The sequence below is a fragment of the Trachemys scripta genome, chromosome 1 (genome assembly GCF_013100865.1).
Source record: "Trachemys scripta elegans isolate TJP31775 chromosome 1, CAS_Tse_1.0, whole genome shotgun sequence".
Classification (NCBI taxonomy): Eukaryota; Metazoa; Chordata; order Testudines; family Emydidae; genus Trachemys; species Trachemys scripta.
In genome coordinates this window covers 224,624,106-224,647,337 of record NC_048298.1, presented here as the reverse complement: position 1 = coordinate 224,647,337, position 23,232 = coordinate 224,624,106, and the positions used below count along the sequence as shown (strand labels likewise).

The following is a 23,232-nucleotide window of genomic DNA, read 5'->3' as shown; positions in this document are numbered from 1 at the left end:
TCCATGGTGCACGTCCTCACGAGGAGCGACCTAAGAGAGGCAGTGTGGGGAGCTGAGTCATTGGTGAGCTCACTCTACTAAGCTTATCAAAGAGAAGAGTAAGAGGTGACTTGATCAGTCCATACATACCTACAGGGGGAGAAGACATCTAATAATATAGAGCTCATTCATTTAGCGAGCACCTTTCTTTGAAGCATCGACTGCTGGCCACTCTCAGAGACAGGATATGGGGCCAGATGGATAACTGGTCTGATCCAATACAGAAATTCCTAGCACACATTCTTGTGATCCACTGCATCTTATAGATACAGCAAAAGCAGAAAAGTCCTACTGATGACAGAATACCTTGTTATAAAGGACTGTTTGGAGACCGTGGCTGCAGGAGGGCAACTTTGTTTCACATCTTGCTGTTTCTCCGACGGGCCAGCACAACTGTAGCCTTATTTTCAGAATCGGAGAATTTACTGAAATGTTTGCCTAAAACAAGGAGAAAAAGGTTTTGTTTAGAACTGCCTGGATAGCTTAGTGTGTGAAGCTTCCCTATGCAGGAATAAGCCATGTAGGGGAGTAGAAAGTCTGGAAAGATGCATTTGCAAAATTTCCTCCTTTCAGTTTGGCAGTGGGGTTTGCCCTCACACAGAAGTAGCTGGTGATTTGGCCAGATCCTCAGATACACACAGATCCCTGACAATCCACTGGAGGGAAGGGGTGTCCAAGCAGAAGGCCCTTGTTTCCACACTGTCACACAACCCTCTCCTGCACAGCCCTTGCAGGCTGTAATCCACACAAATTACCAAATTTCGTTTGGCTTGCTTGTGTTTGGCCAAGAGGGGATAGAATCTACCCAAGCCCTGATCTCTCCTGCCCCTGCTGCAGTGCTGGAATCCTGCAGGGCCCCACAGATGAGCTTTGGGACTTAAGGGAAAGTGGCTGTAAAAGAATATATCTGATTTAAATAATAGTTTTAGAAATACCCATTACAGTTTCATACACTCCATAGCTGTGAATGTGATTTCAGTGAGAGCGTTCAGAGCAGAAGGGTGGTCCAGGGGCTAGGGCACTAACCTTGTCTCTGCTCTGTCCCAGACTCTCTGTGTGACCTTGGTCAAGTAACTTAGTCTTTCTGTGCCTCAGTTCCCATCTACAAAATGGAAACAATCACTAGCTTATGAGGCAATCAGATGCTACAGTGATGGGGGCCATATAACTACCTAAGATGTCTAGTTACTGTAAGACTGATTCTGCCCAGGGGGAGGTCAAATCTCATGATGGGGAGTAGGCCCAGGGCCGGCTCCAGGCACCAGTCCACCAAGCATGTGCTTGGGGCGGCGCCTGGAGGGGGGCAGCGCGGAGGGGCGCTCCGGTCTGAGAGCGGGGCCGCAACTGGGCTCACTGCCCTCCCCGCGGCACTCCGGCCGCCGCGGAGAGCAGGGCCCCGGCCAGGCTTGCCGCCCTCCCCGCGGCGCTCCGCTCTGGTCCTCTGGCCAGTCGGGGAGAGCGGAGAGCCGCGGCGGGCTCGCCGCTCTCCCCCCAGCTCTCTGGCCGCCAGGGGCTCTCCTTCCTCCTCCCGGCGCTCTGGCCACCGGGGAGAGCGGAGCCGCGGTGGGCTTGCCGCCCTCCCCCCGGCGCTCCGGCCGGTCGGGGATTGCGGGCCTGCGGCCGGGCTCGGCGCCCTCCCCTGCCGCGCTGGGGCGGCGGGTGGCTTTTTTGCCTAGGGCGACAAAAAAGCCAGACTGGCCCTGAGTAGGCCACAGGGAATATAGCTCTTGCTGTGAATGCATGATGAACACAAGAGACTTCTATTTACATTTTAAAAAAAGAACAAACAAAACCTTATCTTTACAACTCTGAGTCAGGCCTGCTTCCATTTTACATTCAAATGGGAGCTGCCTTCCCCATATACCAGGATGCATTTTCAACATTTCAGCTTCCTCGGTCACTGATTGTCATTTTTCAAGACTATGATCTCAAAGGGGATCGTAGCGCTGTTTTCTTGGGGTTTGAGAATTTTTCATTTAAAAATGATGGCACGTCTGTGTCACTCCAGTTTATTCTGATGTGACTCTGTTGGATGTAAAACTGCAGTAATATACTGGTGAATTAAGGCCAACATTGCTAATCTTTCTGGCTGTAAAGAGAAGCTCCAGAATATAAATTGTTTCAATAATTGGATGTATTGATTTTTAATGTATATTGTTGCGCAAATCTACAGACAGCAAATATTTATAATTGGGGTAAAAATCATATTCCCACCATCTTTAATTAGTCCCTATGTACTTTTTGGGACAACAACCAACTTTTGGAAGACTTTTGATCATGCATACAATAGTTTTGCAAATTCATGGGGACACCTGTACATCTATTAAATATTCAGGCTCAGAACCTTCCCCAGGAAGTCATTCACAGAGGGAATTCTCTGGATGCAGATCTACCCTTGCCTTTCCAGAAGAGAGGGGAGCTTGCTGCTACCATCATTTGATCCCTGCAAAAGCTTCTATACTCTTTGTTGAAGGAACTCCATGGAGTCTGGTGGGAGGGCAGGAGAGGAGAGGTTACTGGTTGCACTCCATGGCACCTCTCTTTGTAGATCCCCTAGACTTCCCTGCAGAAATATGGGAGGCAATGCATGCAGCTCGAACTGTGCAAACAAAGACCCTACCGCTGAAAACACTTACACCTTTGCTTAACTTTACACACTGTGAGACGTCCTACAGGTTTCAATGGACTTATGCTTGGGCTTTTCCCATAGTTAGAACCAGTTAAAACTGGGAATGAAAAAACAAGGGATTAATACAAACACATGTTATTTTTCAGGTGTTCAATAAAACCTGCATGTTTAGCATAAACAGAGCTTTTCCTATACATAAGGGGGCATTATTCCAAGTTGAAGCAATGTACAACCACACTTCATATTCAGCAGAAGCCAGATTCATTCCTCAAGGTAATGCATTACAGTTTGTGAAAGGTTTTGTCTATCTACAAAATTTTGAGAAAAAACTCTCAGAATACATTTTATTCTAGAAGTTATCATTGATTTAATTTTTTATTACAAATGCATTTGCAAATCTGCTACAATGATGCCATTTTGTAACAAACTGTGGCCTCAATTGTGCTAGTGACATTGTGGCAGAGGAAAGGTCCATTTTGCACAGTAACTTGCAGGATAGAACCATGTGTGTGTGATATGATTGCTTTTCTTATGTCAGTCTCTTAGGGCTGGTCCACACTAAGCCCCCAGTTCGAACTAAGATAAGCAACTTCAGCTACGTCAATAACGTAGCTAAAGTCGAAGTATCTTAGTTCGAACTTAAAGGTACTTACCGCGGGTTCACACACGGCAGGCAGGCTCCCTCATCGACTCCGCCTACTCCTCTCGCGGAGCAGGATTACCGGAGTCGACGGCGAGCTCTTCCGGGATCGATTTATCGCATCTAGACAAGATGCGATAAATCGATCCCAGAAGATCGATTGCTTGTCGCCGAACCAGCGGGTAAGTATAGACGTACCCTTAGAGAAAGTGGGGATTAAAATGGTGCATAGCAAAATAAAACAGTGACCACATTAGGTGTCTTCACTGAAGCAGTTTATAGCTAGCATGAGCCTCATTCTGGCTGACTAATACAAACTGAGTCATATTGTTAATGGTTATGACAACTAGGTTTAATCACCATGGTTAAATGGAATGCAAAAGTTTTCAAACTTCAAACTTCTATTGATGATAACTAAAATCATCAATAGAAGTTGCAGATGCTCAAATTCTCTCTGGGTCTGACCCAGTGTGTGCAGAATTGTATCTGCTTGTACCAGTAGTTCACCCTTCTTCTTCTTCACAAAGCAAATTGGTAATATGTAAATACACATGTAACTTTTCTTGGTTTCCAGGCATGAATGGAACATCTGTTGAAAATTTCTCATGTGTGATTTACAACATTTCCTTCATGAATTGCACTTGGAAGGCTGGCAGGAATGCTCCAGAAGATACCCAATATTTTCTTTTCTTTCAATACTCAAAGTAAAGAGTTTTCATTGGCTCTAGGAAGTTTTGAATTCACATTTGACAGATGACATTTCTCATGTTTAATTGAAACATTTTGGTATATGCAGGGAAGAAGATGAACAAGAATGTCCACATTACATAAGAGATGCACTTGGAAGACCTATCGCATGCAGTTTTCAAAATGTGACAGACATTAAAAAGGAAGTTTACTTCCTGGTGAATGGGTCGAGCAACGAATCGGAGATTCAGTTTTATGATGAGTACATCACACTATATGAAATAGGTAAGGAAAAAGTTTCTTTCTGTTTAATTTCCATTTTTACTACAAGTAGAGAGTGAACCATTCTTCACTGGGAGAAGGGCCTGCATTCATTTCAGAGCTGTGCTCCAGAACATAAGCTTTTATCTTTCTTTTTAAAAAAAACTGTTTCTAGCCCTTATGGTTGAAAAGATATAATTCCAAATGTGAACTGATTCTTTATCAAAAGCTGATTCTTTAGCTAATGTAATAATGATTATTTTATTCTAGAAATACTCACTCCTCCATTAAATATCACAGTAAACTGTTCTGAAGACCGAGCAGAGTGTATAGTGCGATGGAAACGGCCCCAGCCAAGCCACATGAAAGGAAATGTAGATCACTGCTTTGAGTATCAAATTGACATTCGAAATAAGAAAACTATTGTAAGTGTAACTTTTCGAATGACTCTCACTACAAATATATATTTTCTGTTTATCAATCTATAATATATACACAAACATAAACCTCTCCTACACTAAAGTCACCTCTCCTTCCTCATCCATCATGCAGTCCTTTTTAGATCCAGCCATTCCTGCACGCTACATAGTTTATTGCCTCATTTGCTAACCATGTCCCCCATAACTGTCTTTCAGCACCTGCAACTGTCTGTGCCCACTGTCTTAACTACTTTTGTTTCTCACCAGCATTACACTTGCTCTTCCATCATTGCTAACCCTATCACAGCGATTACTTTTCTGAACTCAGATCCAACAGCATCCATCCACAGAGACAGTGGAGAGAACTAGACACTACAATTTGCTGTCCACTGGAACAGGTGAAAACCCCAGCTTACAATGCCATTCATTATCCTGGGATCTGAAAACAGCTTCTTAAAGCTTTTATCCCTAAGAGTGCAGGTCACTAGATGATTGATTCACTAATTTAACTCATTCCCACCTCCAAATATGTCTTTGTGCAATGACAACCCATACAATATTATAGGCAAGGCTGATAGCACCACCTATTATTAAGGTTGCCCGACACTTCCCGGTCTAAGACCTTGTTTTTGGTTACTTATAACTTTACCAAACTTTAACTGTTTGGGCTGAAATTTTCCATAGCAGGTATTAGCCAAAATAGTTCAGAACAAGACTAGAGAAAAATACAGTTTTTCAATATTAAAAGAATTCTAGCAATCTTTAATTTGGAAACTCGAGGCCACCATTATTTGGACCAGGGACTTGACATTTGGCAGGGGATGTCCTTTGTGTCAGGATGTGCCTTTTACCATCCCTGTGAAAATCTGCCCAGATTTGACCAGGGAGAAGCCTTTGAAAAATCACAGTTTGTACTTGCACAGTAGAGACTTGCTAAATTCTGGAATCACTGAGCATATCTGAGCCTCTCACAGCTCCTAGTTGTGACTAGGCTGTGCATGTGCCATCCCCACAGAGCTGCTGAGCATGTTCAAGCGCAGGGCTATGAGGTTATGGCTGCTCCCGACTGCTCCAGGCAGGGTGGGACTGGACATTGGAACTGAGAGCTGGGCATCTGCCTTTCCTGTGCTCCCAGTGCACCCCTGCCAGTGTGGAGGAGGAAGAGGCCATCTGATTCAAATGCAGAGTCCACAAGAGCCCAACCCAAGGCATTGTAGGGGAGTCCTGGGGGAGTAGATTGGGACAAGGACCCTGCAGGTGGAGACTGGGACTTGCTGTGCAAGGAGACTCAGTCTCACAGTCAGAGAGGAAAACAGGTGGAGGAAGAAAGAGTGTGTGTGTGGGCGGGGGGAAGGACTGAGACTGGATGAAAGGAGACTGGGACTAGGAAACAATGGGGCAGAGAGAAGGAGGTTGTGTAGGGAGGAGAGACAGATCAGACAATGAATTGGAGTGCAAGGTGAGAACTAGGATTGGCTGTGCAAAGAGACTGGGACAAGGAACCATGGGAGGTAAGAGTGGATGAGAAGCACAGGAATGAAGACTGGAACTGGGAACCATCAGGGATGGGGAATGTGAGCGTGTGGGTGACTAGAGGCTGCAGGGAGAGACAGACAGATCAGGGAGTCAGGAAAGGACCTGGGAATGGTTGGGCAAGGAGAAGACTGGGTCTGGGAGCAGGGCAGAAAACTAGGACTGGGTGTGGGGGAGGCTTGGGCTAGGAGTCTGGGTGGGTGAGAGTAGGACCTACTAGGCCACGAGCATGGGATTGCGATCAGAAGCTTGAAGAGTGGACACTGGGATTGACTAGGTGAGCAGAATGGGACTGGGATAAGCAGCCAGTGTGGGGGTCTACAGGACTCGCATAGGTTAGAGGGGGAAGGGCAGAATGGGTCATGTTTGTGGGGAATGGGCAGAAGAGTCTTTGTCCATTAAAAAAAAACCACTCGCCTCCACAGCCTGCAATGAAACCCATGATTCCAGAGTCTCCACATTCTTCTGCCATCAGCAACTGTCTGAGAAACTCACTGGTAAAGTCTCCCATCCCCTTCTAGTGCTGGTCTAGTAATGATCAATAATTAAAGACTGTATCATAATGCATACTACAAAGGGGGCAAATTAAGTTTGCACAGGCACTTTCATTTTTGTGTTACCTACATTTTGAGTGCTTGACTTTGTAAGTGTCCTTTGTGTCAGGAATGTACTTATGTGTTTGTGTTTCCATTATAAAGACTATGGTATAGACAAACTTTGACATTTTCAATGCTTCACTTTGTACATTTAACATTCTTTTAAAGTAGCTTTTTGTATGGACTATACTTTTATTCCACTTGAGATCAATTGATCGTAAGAGTTTGTTCCAGGAGACAGGGATTTGCGCTAATTAATCAACCTTTTAATGCCTTCTGTATTCCACTGGTGTGATGCTAACTGTGCACTGGGTTACTACAACTAGCTGGAACTTGGAGCAAGGTGGAATCAAGGCTGTGATGTGACATTCATAAGCCCAAATTCAGCCCTGGGAAAAGAAGGTATAGCTCTCATTGATTCTGATGAGAGTAGCTCAGGATTGAAGTTTGTCAATGGGGTTTGCATCTCTGTTAACCAGTAAAGCAAGTCAAAAGTAGACAGTTAATAAAGTATTCAGTTAGGGAACTTAGATTGAAAGAGGGAAATCAAAGATGCCTGGAGGTAATCATTTAAATATAAAGGTCTATGTTACAGACACTCCAGCTGCACAGCTATGGAGCTGCAGTAGTGAAGACACGTCCTACAGCAACTGATGGGAATTGTCACTCCTCCAAGAGGTGGTAGCTAGCTTGACAGAAGATTTCTTCCATCATCCTAGCCGAGTCTACACCAGGGGCTAGGTTGAACTAACTACAGAAATTGGGTGTGTACGTTTTTCACACGCTGAACGATGTAGATAGATCAACCTAATTTTTCTGTGTAGATCAGTCCTCAGTACTTACTGAGGCAAAACTCCCATTGGTTTAAGGACTGGATGTTATATAAAAGGAACTCAGTGCCAGAGCATAACAGGAAAATGTGAACTAGAAGGGCAGGGTATCACACCAAAGGATAATTATATAAAATTAAGGGAGGAATTTAATCCTGTTGAAAGTAAAATTTAGATCTTCAGCCTACCAGTCCTAGTACAGTGCACAGTAGAGAGGGCCAGTTGCTGTGCTCCAGCACAAGGATGAGCAGATTTAAGTTACTTTATCTTTGAAATAATGAAATAAAATGACCACATGATGGCAGCCTAGAATCCTAAATGAGAGAGCTTGTGTTATGCTATGCTTCAGCATGACTGTTTCTAAGTACTGTCTGATTTTAACTGTTTCCTTGTAAAGAGAGACCCAGATTAAACCCTTAGATCCAGTCATCCTCCAACTTTAGGGAGGTTTGGATCTGTCTCTGAACTTTGCAGCTTGGACCCATCTCCATTTCTTGGGCTCTCCTTGAAGACTGCATTCTTTCTCTCAGACAACATCTTGCCAATCTCTGGCAGCCTTCCTTTTTCCACAATGCAATGGCCTCTGGCAGCCTCCCTCACTTTCCTAAGGGTAGGCTGCCTTGCCTGGACCCGGTTAGGCCAACACTCCCCCTCTGCTTCTCCCTCCTCCATCCCCCCACCCACCCAAAAACATCTTTCAAATACCCTTCCTTGAAGTCAATGCTGAAACAGCATCATTAAATCAAGTTCTCCTCATCCACCTATAGGAAAAAGCAAAAACTACAACCTAATCTTCAAAGTCCTTACTTCTAAGACTGCAATGGTGGACCATTGTACTCCAGTGTCCCTAAATTAGAGGGTTTCCTCTGTGCCAGCATGGACTCACATCAGCACCTCTCAAGTCTCTTTTATGATCTTCCACACCAGTAGGTCAGTGGATTCCACTAGCACCGGACCTGGGAAGGGCCAAGGCCATGCCCCTCACCCTTTTTAGCAAAAGAAACAAACAGAGAATTCATGTCCCCCACAGATTTCTTGTTCACCGCAGAATAATAGATTCTGCTGTGGGTGGTGCTCTGATTAAACCTATTGCCCACCAGGAATTGTGGTGCCAGAAGACAGTGGAGCTGGCTTATCACCAGAGCAGCCAGTCGTGAAGAGGAAGGGGGCACTTTGGCCGTGGTCCCTTTACTTCTACAAAGGTTCTGGCACCCTTGGACTCCACCCATTGGTTTTTCCTTCCACCAAGGTTAGAGCCCTTTTCTCCCTTGCTCTTTCTACCAAGTTAGAAAACCAGTACCTTGTTCCCTCAATATTAGCAATTAAATCTGAATTACATTTATAGGTTTCTCCCACAGTTGCCAACCTTTGGGGAATCTCTCTGCAGCCTTATGTTCTTATGCCTACCACCCACAAGCTGAAGTTTGGCTCCTGTTCTTCCCTTCCCTTTACAAGAGGGGAAGCTCTGGCTGGAACAAGGATCAGCCTCTCAGGCGGCCCCTAGAGAGTCAGCTCTAAAGGCTCAGTCTCTCAGAATCGATTGCCTCATCGAAGGGTTTACCTTCTACCCTTCTTTCTGGGGTGTATTGCTTTACCATCAGTCAGGGCGGCTTTGGGACCTGTGCATCTTGCGGCTGTCTGAGTCTCCTCCTCAGCTGGACTCCCTCTGTTGCCAACAGTCTCTGGCTGGAGCAACCATCTTCCTTTTTACTGTCCCTTCCTGTGGTAGGTTTCCCTCTTTTAAGCTCCTCCCACTCCAGGCTGAACAAGCCTTGCAGGTGTGTCTTGTTAGTGTGGAACAGGCACAGAGGAGATAGTTAGCCTCTTCCATACCAGGGTGAGGACATGTCCCTTCACATACCCTACCCCTCAAGATGGGAAAAATATTTGGGGTTGTGTTGTCTCCATCCCCGATCTGTGAAAAGAAATCTGTGTGAGCATGGTCCTTTCCCACCCACTATTGTACTCAGAAACAATAAGGTTGAACGAGGGTTCGTATCCCTCATGGACTGGACCCAGCATAGGGGCGCATGATCAGTGATCAGGGAAAAGGGGTTATGCAACGAGTAATACCTTAGAGCTTCTACTGCTCATTTGATAGAGAATGCATCCTTTTCAATAATGGAGTACTACTTTTCCCTTGTGAATAGCTTCCTACTTAGGTAAAGGACACAGTGTTCTCCCCCTTTGAAGTCTTGTGAAAGGACAGCGCTGAGACTGATGTCCCAGGCATCAGTGTGTAATATGAATTCCCAAGAAAAAAGCAGGGCTGAAGAGCATGGCTGCCTGGCATATTCATGTTTTCAGTTCTCTGAACGCTTCCTTGCAGTTCCCATCCCAATGGATTTTCTTAGGGTTGTTGCCTTTTATGAAGTCCATAAGTGGGGGTGCAATTGAGGCTAAGTTGGGGATAAACCTCTGGTAATATCCTGCCAGGCCAAGAAAAGGTCTGACTTGCCTCTTTTTCTGGGGGACGGGACATGCCTAGACCTTATTGACCACCTCCTACGCTAGGCTTGGGCAAACTACGGCCCGCGGGCCGGATCCAGCCCCTCAGGGTTTTGGATCTGGAGTGCAGTATTGCCCTGGGGGAGGGAGGGCTAAGGACTCCGCGTGCATTGCCCTTGGCTTCTGGCACCACCCCCCGCAGCTCCCATTGGTTGGGAATGGGGAACCGCAGCCAATGGGAGCTTCGGGGGAGGTACCTGGAGGTGCGGCAAGGGCAGCGCACACAGAGCCCTCCACCCCCCCACCCTCAGGGGCCACAGTGCTTCCAGGAGCAGCGTGAGGCCGGGGCTAGGGCAGGCATGCAGGGAGCCTGCACCAGCCCCGGTGCGCACCGCTGCCACCCCGGAGCCACTTTAGGTAAGCGGCTCTGGGCCGGAGCCTGAACCCCTCCTGCACCCCGCCCCCCAACTCCCTGCCCTAAGCCCCCTCCCTGCACCTCGTACCCCTCCTGCCCCCCAACTCCCTGCTCTGAGCCCCCTCGTACACTCCGCACCCCTCCTGCACCCGAACCCATGCCCTGAGTCCCCTCCTGCACTCCGCACCCCTCCTCTGCCCCAATTCCTTACCCTGAGCCCCTCCCACACCCCGTACTCCCTCCCGCACTCCAGCCACCGGCCCCGGCCCTGCATACAATTTCCCCACCCAGATGTGGCCCTCAGCCCAAAAAGTTTGCCCACCCCTGTCCTACACAGTACCCCAAATAGGTCACTTCGCTCACAGCCACCTTACATTTCGCCAGGTTGGCTGTAAGTCATACTTCCTATAGCGCCTTTAACACCTCCTATAAATGCTGTAAGTGGTCTTCCCAGGTGGTACTGTAGATGATATTGATGATGTATGCCGCAGCATATTGATGGTGGGGATTGAAGATCTTATTAATAAGCCGTTGGAAGGTAGCAACAGTTCCGTGGAGGCCAAAAACCCTGGTCTTATATTGGAAGTGCCCAAAAGGGAACAAAGCCATTTTCTCTTGTGAGCATGGGGATAAGGGGATCTGCCAGTAAGCCTTTGTCACGTCGATACTGCTCAGGTGCTTCGCTGGTTCCAGCCATTCTAATAACTCATCCACCCTTGGCATTGGGTAGGCGTAGAATTTTGTGTTGGCGCTGACCTTCCTGAAGTCAATGCAGAATCAAACCATACTGTCTGGCTTGGGAACTAGAATTATGGGGCACCTCCATTCACTTTTGGATTCTATAATCATCCCCATCTTTAGCACTTGTACTTCCTCTCAGACCATTTCCCATATCCTTCGTGATAAGGGTCTAGGGTTCTCTTGGACTATCTGGCCTGGGGTAGTCTTTAGGTGATGTTGAACCAATCGTGTTCTCCCCAGGTGGTTGGAGAACACTGCAAAAAAGTCCCCAATTACTGAGCGAATTTGTTTCCTTTGTGCAGGGGAGAGTCTTTCATCACCTGGTACTGTTGCTGGAGCTTCGCCGCTAGGCCCCTGGGGTCCCAATTCTGGTTTTGCTTGAAGGAGTTATCAGCAGGGCTCTACAAGGTTTGAGAAGTTTCACATAGTAGACCTTGATTTCACATAGTAGACCTTGATTTCCTTCCTCCTCCCGGGTAGTTTGATCTCATAGTCCGTGGGCCCTGCCTTCCTGACCACTTTGAATGGACCCTGCCATCAGGCCATTAATTTAGACTTGGCTGAGGGCAACAGAAGAAGAACATGATCACCTGGCTGAAAAGTCCGTAGCCCCCTTATTGTAATTGTTCCTGGGTGTGCTGGATATTCCTCAACTTCTCTCTGGCAAACATCCTTCTGTTTCTGAATTGCTCCCTTAACTGAAAGATATATTGGGTCGTGTTTAAGGCCCCCACATCTTCTTCTTCTCACCCTTCTTGCAACAGGTCCAACATGCCCCACAGTTGGTGACCATATAGCAACTCAGATGGAGAGAATCCCTTAGAGGCTTGTGGGACCTCCCTTGTGACAAATAGAAGTGGTAGGAGTAACCAGTCCCACTGCTTGGGGTTGTTGTGACAAAGGGCATCAACATCCCCTTCAGGGTCTTATGAAACTGTTCTACTAGACTGGCCATTTGTGGATGGTACTCCGAGGTCTTCAGGGACTTGACCTTCTGAATGGAGCATAATTCCTGCATCAGTTGGGAAATGAAATTAATCCCTTGGTCTGTTAATATTTCACAGGGAAACCCTACCTGTGAGAAGAGCTTCAAGAGCTCTGGAGCTATAGTTGTTGCTTTCAGGGAGCCGAGAGGAAGAGCCTCCGGATACCTGGCTGTGTAGTCTATGATTACTAGTATATCGTGATGCCCTGCTGCAGTTTTTTCTGGGGGTCCAACCATGTCCACCCCTATTCTTTTTAAGGCAGGTTGCAATCAAGGGCAGAGGGACCATGGGTGCCTTGGTGATCCCTCTACTGCTAGATAGTTGACACTATAGACAGGAGGAACAACATTCTCTCACTTCATAGTGTATGTCTGCCCAGTAGAATTGGGCTAATATCTGAGACAATGCCTTTTCTCTCCCTAGGTGTCATGTGCAGGGGATGTCACGTGCCTACTGCAACATGGCCTGGCAGTACCTGCATGGTTCTAATAGCTGGTCCTGCACTACCCCCATTAGATTAGATACAAGCACTCCTTCTTGAGTGCGGGTATTGATTGCCTCCCTGTGACTCTGTCTCTTCTCCATTTATGGGGGTCATTTGCTCATATTCACAGTCAAATAATGTCCAGAACTCTTTGAGCAGAGTCCACAGCACATAGTAGGAACACCTGGCCTCATTCATTCTTTTCATGACTGGGATTTGGCATCCCTACCCTCTGCTTAGCAAGTGAGGTTCTGTTTAGGATGGCTCCCTCCATCAGGGCATGCTAAGCACAATACTAAGTAGGTATGTCTATGCAAACATTGTTTGCTCCTGAAGTCCTTTTCTCTGTGCATCACTACATGTCTGGGGAGAACTCACTCAGACCATGCTTACAGAAGAAAGAACAAAAGGCAAACAAGAGTAGCCACATATGCACCCAAGGAACCAGCCTTTGCCTCAGCCTCAGCCTCTTCTTCCTTTGTGATGCCACAGTTAAACAGGGCAAGGGTGAGGGAGACTTTATTTCAGCACCAGCATCATGCAATTGCTTGTCTAAGGAAGGAAGGAAGAAAGAAGATTTAAGTTTCCTTTCTTTTTTAACCTGAAATGCAAGAAGCCCAAACTTTGAATAAGAAAACAAACTCAGGAGAGTTATTGGAGCAGACTTGCCAGGTTTGCCAGTCATTAATTACAACCAAGGACATCTGTATGTGATAGGAGGAAACTCATTACATAATATTGGAATCTTAGATATTGTAAATTCTAGTTGCACCTTCTTCTGAATCAAGTAAGCAAGTAAATAATCAAAAAGGAGAAGAAAGAAAGAAATGGATTACTACAGGGTAGCAAAACAAATAATAAAATAATAAAGGTTTTTCTTTGTTTTGCAGGCCAATCCCAAGGAAAGCAGCAATAGGTGTCCTATGGTAACTATTCTCTTCCCATACTAAAATATGGTCTTGTCCCAGCTTACATTTAGTCTAGTGCAGTGTAAAATATTGTTACTAGTGCTTAAATAGTTTTGGTGTCAGTATAACACTCAAGTAGCTGTGACTGTGGTCACTGGAGGGGTCATACTGAGATTGCTCAATTGGGGCCAACTGCAAAGAATGGGGAGACAATCCCCAAAACCAATGGTTTATTCTTCTAATGAGGTTCAACAAATTAGACCAAGCAGCTTCTGTAATACCATACTGCTTACCAAGAAGCTAAAATAGAGGTCCCCTTAAGCAATCCAGTCTTTGGCTCCCACCCAGACAGCCAAGTCTGTCAAATATGGTGAGGATTACTTAAAATCTTATTCACCATATATGAAGTTCTATCAATCCCAAGAGATTGGACACATTAACCACCAGGTCAATGAATATTTCAGATTTTATCCAAGAACACGCTTACAGCCAATTCTTATTAGCTAATTTAAGATTTATTTAAAAAGAAAAGAAAAAGTTACTTTGGTTAAAAGATCATTATACATATAAATATGAATAAATAAAGTTCTTAGGTCAGTTTCATAGCAGAAATGGTGAGCTGTTGATTTGCAAAAAGTCCTTCCAGAATCAGTTTAATAGATTATAGTCCAATAGCCAGTCCATGTATAGAGTTTGTTCAAATTCTTCCATAAGAATTTGCAGGGACAGTCCAGGGTATCTGGAGATCTCAGTCTTGTAGCTTGAACTTCTGCTGACGAAGTTTAAGCAGATCTGAGAGTTCTTTTATAGTTCGCTAGCAGGCTATGACACAGCAGGCATTCCTTGGATGAAGAATAGGTAATATACATTGTTGTTTTGAAGTAAATCTCTATTTCCTAGGCACACATTGGTAACTAGCTGCATTCATTAGCATAAGGTAATTAACCATTCAAGTAGTTCATAGGTAGTTTACTACAAATTTCAAAGAGAAATAAAGATAATGGTATTATTACACCCCAAATTTCATCTAAATGTTAATATTCCTTTTTCATCCCTGAATCAATAGACTATATTAACAGACAGGAACAGACGTTTAGCATCCACAAGCTAATCTGGTCACATTTTTAACATCTAACAAGATCTAGGCAAACACAGACAAATACACTCAGTATCTTCTTCTAATTCTCTAACAATATAGGTTTACATTTCAAAGAATTTAGTCTACTTTAACATGGTTTTGATAACTACACCTCTACCTCGATATAACGCTGTCCTCGGGAGCCAAAAAATCTTACCACGTTATAGGTGAAACCGCATTATATCGAACTTGCTTTGATCCACCGGAGTGCGCAGTCCCACCCTCCCCTTCCCCCCGGAGCACTGCTTTACCGTATTATATCTGAATTCATGTTATATTGGATCACGTTATATCGGGGTAGAGGTGTATCTACAAGGACTGGCCCTGTTTACCATTTCAATACTTGTCTAATATGTCCTTAAGGTTGATTTTGGGTCACTTAGCCTGCTCATTTTGCTTAACCCTCACTGGCTCAGTGTCACAGTACAAGATACAAGGTATCTTTATGTATCAGTTTTCTTAAATATATCATATTCCAAACTGTTAGGTCAGAATCAAGGATTTATGTAATCTGGATTGACCCTTAAAAATTTTTAAATGGAGACCCCTCTTGGAAATCTTAGACATAGTTTGCAGACCCACAGATTGAAAATTACTGTTCTATGGTAATGACAACCTTTCACAGACCCCTTAGACATAATCTTCAGACCCCAAGGAGTCCACAGACCACAGATTGAAAACTACTGCCCTAGCACTTCATTAAAAGGTAGGACATTATCTAACTTTCCATACACCTTTCAAAACTTTCCATTTTCTATTGGTTTCACATACACACTAATACAAATAAAATAAATTCTGTCTCTTTATCATACTTTGATGTCGTTTTGCAAAAGATGGGAAACAAATTTTGTTCTGTTCTTTGCAATACTTTCCCATGTCTGGTAGAAAATAAAGAACATAAAACCCAACACCAAAACCTTAGGACAGTTTAAATTAGACAAAGAAAAGCTGTCTAGGAGCCTCAGTATCTTATTGACTGGGGTTCCAATATATGCCAAGTTATTCACTTTAACAGGAATCTGACCTGTGTACTCAATCCAGAAAGGCATCCAAGAGTTAGCACAACCATATCTTAAAGGAACTAAATCCTAGTAACATAAAGTAGTGTAGGTCTTTACAATATATATGAGCTATTGGGTGGACTCAAACACAGTAATGTCTAGCAGAGACAGTGAATAGCATTGGGAGGACATCTTCTCAGCGTTCTTGTTGGCATTGGGAGGGCATCTCAGCGTTCTTGTTGCTCCAAGCTTAGGTGGGGGAGGAGAAAGGCAAAGGCATGCTGCCACTGTCCCCTATTTTATATCCTCAGTCCAAGTGCCTAGAAGACACTTGCCCAAGCATGTCCCGGTGGGCTTTGCTGAGTTACTGGGTTGAGCAATCCCCCTGGTGTGGCCTTGTGCAACTGAATCATAGAGTTGAGCTGTCCCCATTGTGTGGTGCTTGGGCAACTGTCATTGAACTGTAAATCCCTTGATAATAAGTCCCCGGCTGATTAATGGTCATTGAACACCCTCCAGGGCAGGAGTCCTTTGTATGTCACTAGCATATTTACAGCATATTTCAGTAACCCTACAGCAAAATCTCATAACTTCAGACACACTGGTAATATACATATTTAGACAGAACAAGGGGTTTCAGCAGATCATGACCTTTCATATGATATCTTATATGGCATGCTTTGTATGAAATATCACAACTACATATGAATGATGAACATGGGGGTTTCAGGGTGCCATTTTGAGGTACAGTGTGTCACAACCATATTCTGTTTCCATAAGCAGGCACAAAGATACTCTTTGTAAAGCTGGGATCAACAAATGAAAACTTTCATGTTATTAACATTTACATATACAATGAAGACAAGTACTTAGTCTAACTATTCTGTGTTTGTACAGTGTCTAGCACAATGGGGCTGCATTCTTGGCTGGCCCTTAGGCACTACCATAATACTTCTTGTTATTATTATTAATAATAATACTAATAATTGCCTTGTTTTTAGGTAACAGAAACAAGCTGCACATTTCAGAATTACAACGTGAAAAAAAAGTACACCTTGCAAATCAGAGCAAAGGGAGATATATGTCTCGTAAGCCAGAATTGGGGGGAATGGAGTGAGCCCATTGAGTTTGGTAAGGATGTTGAGTATTTCTTTTATTTAATTTTCCCTCGGTAATTACCTGTCTGTTTCACTTACTGTCTCACCTTCACAGACACAAACCAATCTTAATTCCATTCAAATATTTTATTTCTTCCTGCTGAGAAGGAAGTGAGGGAGATTATTATGTACCTTTTAATACTTGGGAACCACTCAAATACTATGGTAATGAATGCCAGAAAGAGTTAAGACTAAAACAGCAATAAGGGCTCAGCTACCACAGTGATGAGTGTGGCATATCATAAACACATTTTCCTTTGCCACCAGCTCATTGTTGTCGTCTCTTTTTCCACCTCCATGTCCTCTCCTACTCATCCTCATTCTCTGTATCCTCATCCCTGTCCTCCTCCTCTTTTGTCTTCTGATGGAGTCCTCAAAACTCCTGGGCTCCATGGCCCTGGTTGATCTATGCTTCTGTTGGATTTATAAATTCTATCTGCTCCTCAGTCCTTTGCTCAGTAAAGTATCAGACTGAAAGGTAGTTCAGATTACAAGAAGGCTTATTATGCTGGCATTCATTGCTATCAGTCATCTAAGCAGCTATTTGACATAGCCATGTGTGCTTATCTTACTATGCAAAAAATGTATAACTGTCTTTCTTTAAGGTAACCCAGAAGATGCAGTTCTTACGACTACAATTGTTTTACTCCTCATAGCATTTGGAACAATCCCAGTGGCACTGGTCATATTTTTTCTGTGCAAAAGGTAAAACTTCTTGTGAAACATGGGTACACCCCCCAAAAACAACTTTAAGTGTCTAAATTTTGCTTGTTTTTTTTTTTTTTTTTTTTGCAGGATGATATTTATAAAGGGATTGCAATATATTAGGGGGAACTGGTACCACCACTTTTTATTAAGGTTCCTATTCTAAGACCCCTGTTTTCAGTTGTTTATAACTTTGCCAAACCATTTGGACAGAACTTTTCCATGCTGCATCAGGGTGAATTTTCTTTCTTTCTTTCTTTCTTTCTTTCTTTCTTTCGCCAAAACAGTTCAGTCATCTCAGAGAATTAGGCGAGGAAAAATATGCTGATTTGTCCATTGCAAAAAAAAAATAAAGAAATCTTTCTGATGCGGCCATGCTTTGGAGCAGGGATTTGAAATTTGGCAGACTGGTACCCTTTGTGCCAGGGCTGTGTCTTTTGCTGTTGCTGTGAAAATTGCAAAAATTTGGCCTAGTTATAAGCTTTTGAATAATTGAGGTTTGTACATGCTCGGTAGGGCCTTGCCAGAGCTTAACAGCTGAAATCTCTAAAGATTTGACCCTCACCTGCATCCTTGAGCCTCTCACAGCTCCTGATGCTGACCCAATAGCCTAAGCACTATCCTCACAGAGTGACTGGAGCATGCTCCAGACCAAGACTACAGGGGTTCATTCCCTATAATGGCTGCTCCCAGCTGCTCTGAGCTGAGGTGGAGCTGAACACCAGAACTGAGATCAGGGAGCCTGTCTCCCCTGTCCTCTCAGTGACACCCTGCTAGCACCCAGGCAACATGGAAGAGGGAGTAGTCTGATTCAAATACAGAGGGATCAAGAGCCCAGTGTAAGGCATTGCATGAGAAGTCTGGGGGAATAGATTGGGACAAAGAGTGTTGGGGGCAAAAACTGGGCCTCGCTGGACAAAACTAGGTCTGGGAGCCAAAGAGAGAAATGGGGGAAAGATGAAAAGAATGGGTGGGAAGGAAACTGAGATTGGATGGAAAGCTGGGTGAGATTGGGATTGGAAACCAATGGGATGAGGAGAAGGTGTGGGGAGGGGAGAGAGAGATCTGACAATGAGCTTGGCTGCAGGAGGAGAACTGGGGCTAACAGGGCAATGAGACAGGGACAAGCAGCCAGGGGAGGTGAGAACATTGAGATTGGACGAAAAGCCCTAGGAGAGAGACTGGGAGCAGGGGAGGGAACTGGGACTGGCTGAGCAAGACAACTGGGGACAAGGAACTGAGGCATGAGGAGAGGGAGGACTGGTAATGGCTGGGCAAGGAGGCTGGGAGTTGGAGAGGATAGTGACTGGGTCTTACTGGACCAAGAGGCTGGGATTGGGATCAGATGCCTAAGGAGTGGAGACTGGGACAGGCTAGTGAGGAGAATGGGACTGGTAGCCAGTGGTGGGATAGAGATAGGACTGTGAGAGGGACAGGTTGGGGAGAATGGGGAAGAAGAGGTAAAGCCTATGGGGGATGGGCAGAAGAGTCTGTGCCCACTAGAGCATTCCCTTCCAGAGCCTGAAATGGAACCCAAGATCCCTGAGTCTCACCATTCCCTTGCTGTCAGCAAAATCTGTGAACCCCACTGGCAAAGTGTCTCATCTCCCTCTAATGTTGGTCCACTGAGGATAACAACCTACTGTTGGTATCAGTTATCTATTAGCTGAAATGGCACAGGTCTATGTGGTGGAGGTTGAAAGGTTCCAACCCCGCTGACGACCCATGTCAGTGTGATGCCATATGATGGAATTTCTGTTTTTTTTTTTTCAACTAGCTTTTTAAAAAACTTAGGCAATTACACACCAAAAATCCATTAAATCACATTAGTGTGATAAAGTCAAGCACTCAGAAGTTAGGAAATGGCAACTTGTACAACCTTGATTTATCACCCTTCTGCATATGCATTATGATACAGTCTTTAATTGCATGATCACCAGGGCCGGCTCTAGCTTTTTTGCTGCCCCAAGCAGCAAAAAAAAGCACCGCTGGAACCCCCCGCCGAACGCCGTGCGCCGGAGCCCACGCCCCCTGCGCCGAGCGCCGCCGGAACCCCCTCCAGCGCTGAGCGCCGTGACGCACCCCCACTGAGCGCCACGCAGCAGAACCCCCCCCCCAAGCACCGAGCCCCGCACTGCCCACCCCCTGCCGAGCGCTGCCGGAACCCTCTTCCAGCGCCGCACCGTGCCCTCGCCGAGCCCCGCGCAACCGGAGCCCGCCCTCCCCGCGGAATGCCGCGCCGCACTCCCCCCGCCGCCCCTTACCAGGTGCCGCCCCAAGCATGTGCTTGGGTGCCTGGAGCCAGCCCTGATGATCACCTACCATTTTTTCCACAGGACCCCTGCCTCATTCAGTGCACAGAATGGTGCACATTTAATGAACCACTAGTCAGTATTTTATTTTATCCTCATTATTCAGTCTGTGAGCCCCAGGCCTTTTTTACTGCACAATATTCTAATCCTGCTATGAAGACAGAATTACTGATTTTTTAATAGGCTTTTACATGGTGCTCATTACTATAGTACCTTCCCTAGAGTGCTTCATAAACATTAATTAATTTATTTTCACAATACCCCTGTGAGACGAAAGGGGCTATTTTATTCCCATTTTACAGATGGGAAGAAGAGGCACAGAGAGGTTAAGGTCATAACTAACCACTAATTTTGGATGCTCAATCTGAGACAGCTAGGACCTTCTTTTTCAGAGTACTCAAGAGTTATATAGAACTTCATGTGTTCAAAGTGAAGCTTCTCTTGACTTCAGTTGCAGTTGTGAGCGCTCAGCACTTCTGCAGCTCAGACCAAGGATTTCAAGTCAGGTACTCTTAAAGTGGAACACACAATTAGTGACTAGCTGTGATTTAAGTGAGCACAGAATCTCATAGGAACTCTGGCAGAGGCAGGGATAGAATTCAGTTCTTGAGGGCATCATTCAACTGCCTCAACCAGGAGACTACCTTTTCTCTTCCTATGAGCCCTGCCTCATTCACTGCACACTTTCCAAATTCTGCAACAAATGAGCCAGGGAACCTACACACAATAGACTCATTCACTACAACCCTGAGGAGGTCCATCCTGTGAATTAAATGAGGCAGGAGTTCTGCAAAATAATATGAGATTATGCAATTAAAGACTATATTGTAATGAATGCACACAAGAGGGCAGAATTAAGATTGCCCAGGCAACCTTAATTCTGGCATTTCCTAACCTAGGAGTGCTTGACTTTGCAATCTTAGTAATGTTCTTTTAACATAGTTTTTGGTGCAGTTACATACAAAAATGGTCTTTGCAAGCTTTTTGGGACACAAAACTTTAGAAATCTAACTTATTTAAGTAAACACCTGGAGTAGTGAAATCAGTGACATGTCTATAACTATGCTTTCCTATATATTAAATCCTGTCAAATAATATTTGTACTGTTTCTTTAACACTGTAGCAGGAAGCCAGGTCAGTCGGATGGCAGTGGAGCAAGTTTTGGGCAGAAGGTCTACAAGTGAAACAGAAGAGCTTTAATAAGGAGCCTAATTCTCCATTGTGCTGCACCTGTGTGGTTATTTACATTATGCAAAATAAATGTAAATTGCTATCATTTCTATGTGATAGCATTTTACATTTACTTTGCAATGATGTAAATTGCATCATAAAGTTCAGGGCAATGGAGAATCAGGCCTAAAATGGTTTCCTTATTCTAATCAAGATCCTTATTCAGTATTAGAAGATAGTGACTTTCTGGTTTGTTTTTTTTAAACCAGTTACAAGTAGTAGTAATCAAAATTCTAAACAATTAATTGATGTTAATCCACTCTACACTAACCAAGCATAAATTTTCAGTTACTCCACTGATTCATTGTGCCTTGAAAAGGGAAAATAAGAAATGTCTCAAACATGTAATAGAACAGAAAATATTTGTGCATGTTCTGTACCTATCTTTTCTTCTTCTTCACCATTTCTTTTTGTTCCCAAAGATACTGCAGTTTGAAAAAAATGTTTTCTCCAGTTCCGCAACCAAAAAACAAATTTCATGAACTTTTCCAAATATCTGATAAAAATATACAGGTAAGTTTTCTTTATGTAAAATTTGTTGATTGTAAGGATCACAGACTGGAAGGTCTGACACAAAAAGTCGAGGTTTGCATTTCAATTTATAAACATTAAGAGAGTTTGATGTGAATTCTTCTTTGCTGTTGTTCAGTGTTGTGTGCTGTTACACAATTGTTCCAGCCCACTGGTTCTCCCATTCTAATGCTGAGTGACTATTGATACCGGTCAATTACAGGTAATTCTGACCAGTGTCACGTGACTAGGGCCAAAACATAAAGATAATTCTTTTGCCAGCCCTGCTGTGTTGCTTCTTCATACAGTCTTAACATGCTTGAGTAAGGATTGCAGAACTCCCATTCACATTAATTGGAGTTTTGCCTGAGTAAAAACTGTAAGAACCAAAGTGTTTCACCCTTCTACAATCTATTTGGGTTAATAGAAAACTAGACAACAGAGAGATGTTCACAGACTGAGAATAACTTTATTTTTCTTTACCATGTCTGGGAGAAAAACAGAAGTTCAGAATTCAAATTACCTCCTTTACTTTTATTCAGTTTGACATGGTTAGTTGACATTTAGCTCTTGACCATCACGTCAATAGTGTTGAAATAAACATGATTGGCTTTTAGCTGGAAGATATGAATGTATTGTTTTCTCGAAACATCTTTTACATTGCAAAACAATGTAATGTTGATTTTGCCTTTGAGGTATCATAATACTGGTGCACCAATGTTGTTTTCCTCTTAATGATAACTCTCTGATAACCAAGAGGTGGGGTTATAAAGAAAAATTAAAGGGGAAAAAATGAAATAATTCCATTAAATGCCTTTAACCATTAAATGAATAAACTGAAGTCTCAAGTGGTAAATCTCTAGTTAATCTCATGAATGATACTAAGGCAGATTTTTTCCCCTTCCTTCAATAGAGGGAATGGATGGATCTACCACCCGCAAAATATGAAACGGAAGAAATAACTACTGTTGAAGAAATTAAATAACTTCTAAAAGCAAAATGAAGCACTTGGATTCCCCAACTCAAACAACTACAAATCCTCATGGCAATTTTGTATGTTTGCACACTCGCTCCTTTTCTCTCCCCTACAAATGTTGCCTAACACTTACATTATAAGTCCCTTTTTTCAGTTTCTTATAACTTTGTCAAATTTGAATCATTTGGACAGAAGCTTTTCCATGCTGTGTGTCTGCTTGAGGGTGAATATTCTTGGAGTGTTTAAAAAAAAAAACATTTCAGTCATTTGTTAGAACAACTTTAGGGGGAAAAAATGTTATTTTGCCCGTATTAAAAGACCTCTTACAACCTTTTCATTGACAATCTCTAGTACCTCCCTGCTTTGAAACCTATGGAAATTCAGCAGGGGTGTTGCTGTGGTGACAGGAATGTGCTTTATTCATCCTTAAGAATATCAACCCAAATTTGGCCAAGTTATTAACCGTTGAAAAATCATGGTTCACACATGCTAAGTATAGACTTGTTAAAGAGTTTGGCAGCCAAACTTCTTTAGGTCCTCACATCAGACTATGTCTAAATCTCGGTGATTCTTTCTGCGTAACATCT

At 44.0% G+C, this 23,232-nt stretch overlaps 1 protein-coding gene across 8 annotated transcripts in view; it reads left to right on the top strand.

The window, feature by feature from the left end:
* Window positions 1–22,989, top strand: part of LOC117870478 (granulocyte-macrophage colony-stimulating factor receptor subunit alpha-like) — a 105,596-nt gene extending 82,607 nt beyond the window's left edge. For 7 of the 8 annotated variants that reach the window (XM_034757702.1, XM_034757715.1, XM_034757678.1 and 4 more), the window contains 9 exons: window positions 2,815–2,941; window positions 3,883–4,012; window positions 4,105–4,280; window positions 4,527–4,681; window positions 13,599–13,634; window positions 16,757–16,886; window positions 17,518–17,617; window positions 21,582–21,672; window positions 22,583–22,989. In XM_034757702.1, coding sequence (XP_034613593.1) covers window positions 2,815–2,941; window positions 3,883–4,012; window positions 4,105–4,280; window positions 4,527–4,681; window positions 13,599–13,634; window positions 16,757–16,886; window positions 17,518–17,617; window positions 21,582–21,672; window positions 22,583–22,654 — 1,017 coding nt within the window. In that variant the 3' untranslated portion in view covers window positions 22,655–22,989. The remainder of the gene's footprint in view (window positions 1–2,814; window positions 2,942–3,882; window positions 4,013–4,104; window positions 4,281–4,526; window positions 4,682–13,598; window positions 13,635–16,756; window positions 16,887–17,517; window positions 17,618–21,581; window positions 21,673–22,582) is intronic. The other variant, XM_034757692.1, reaches the window with a different exon arrangement.
* Window positions 22,990–23,232: the final 243 nt, after the last annotated feature.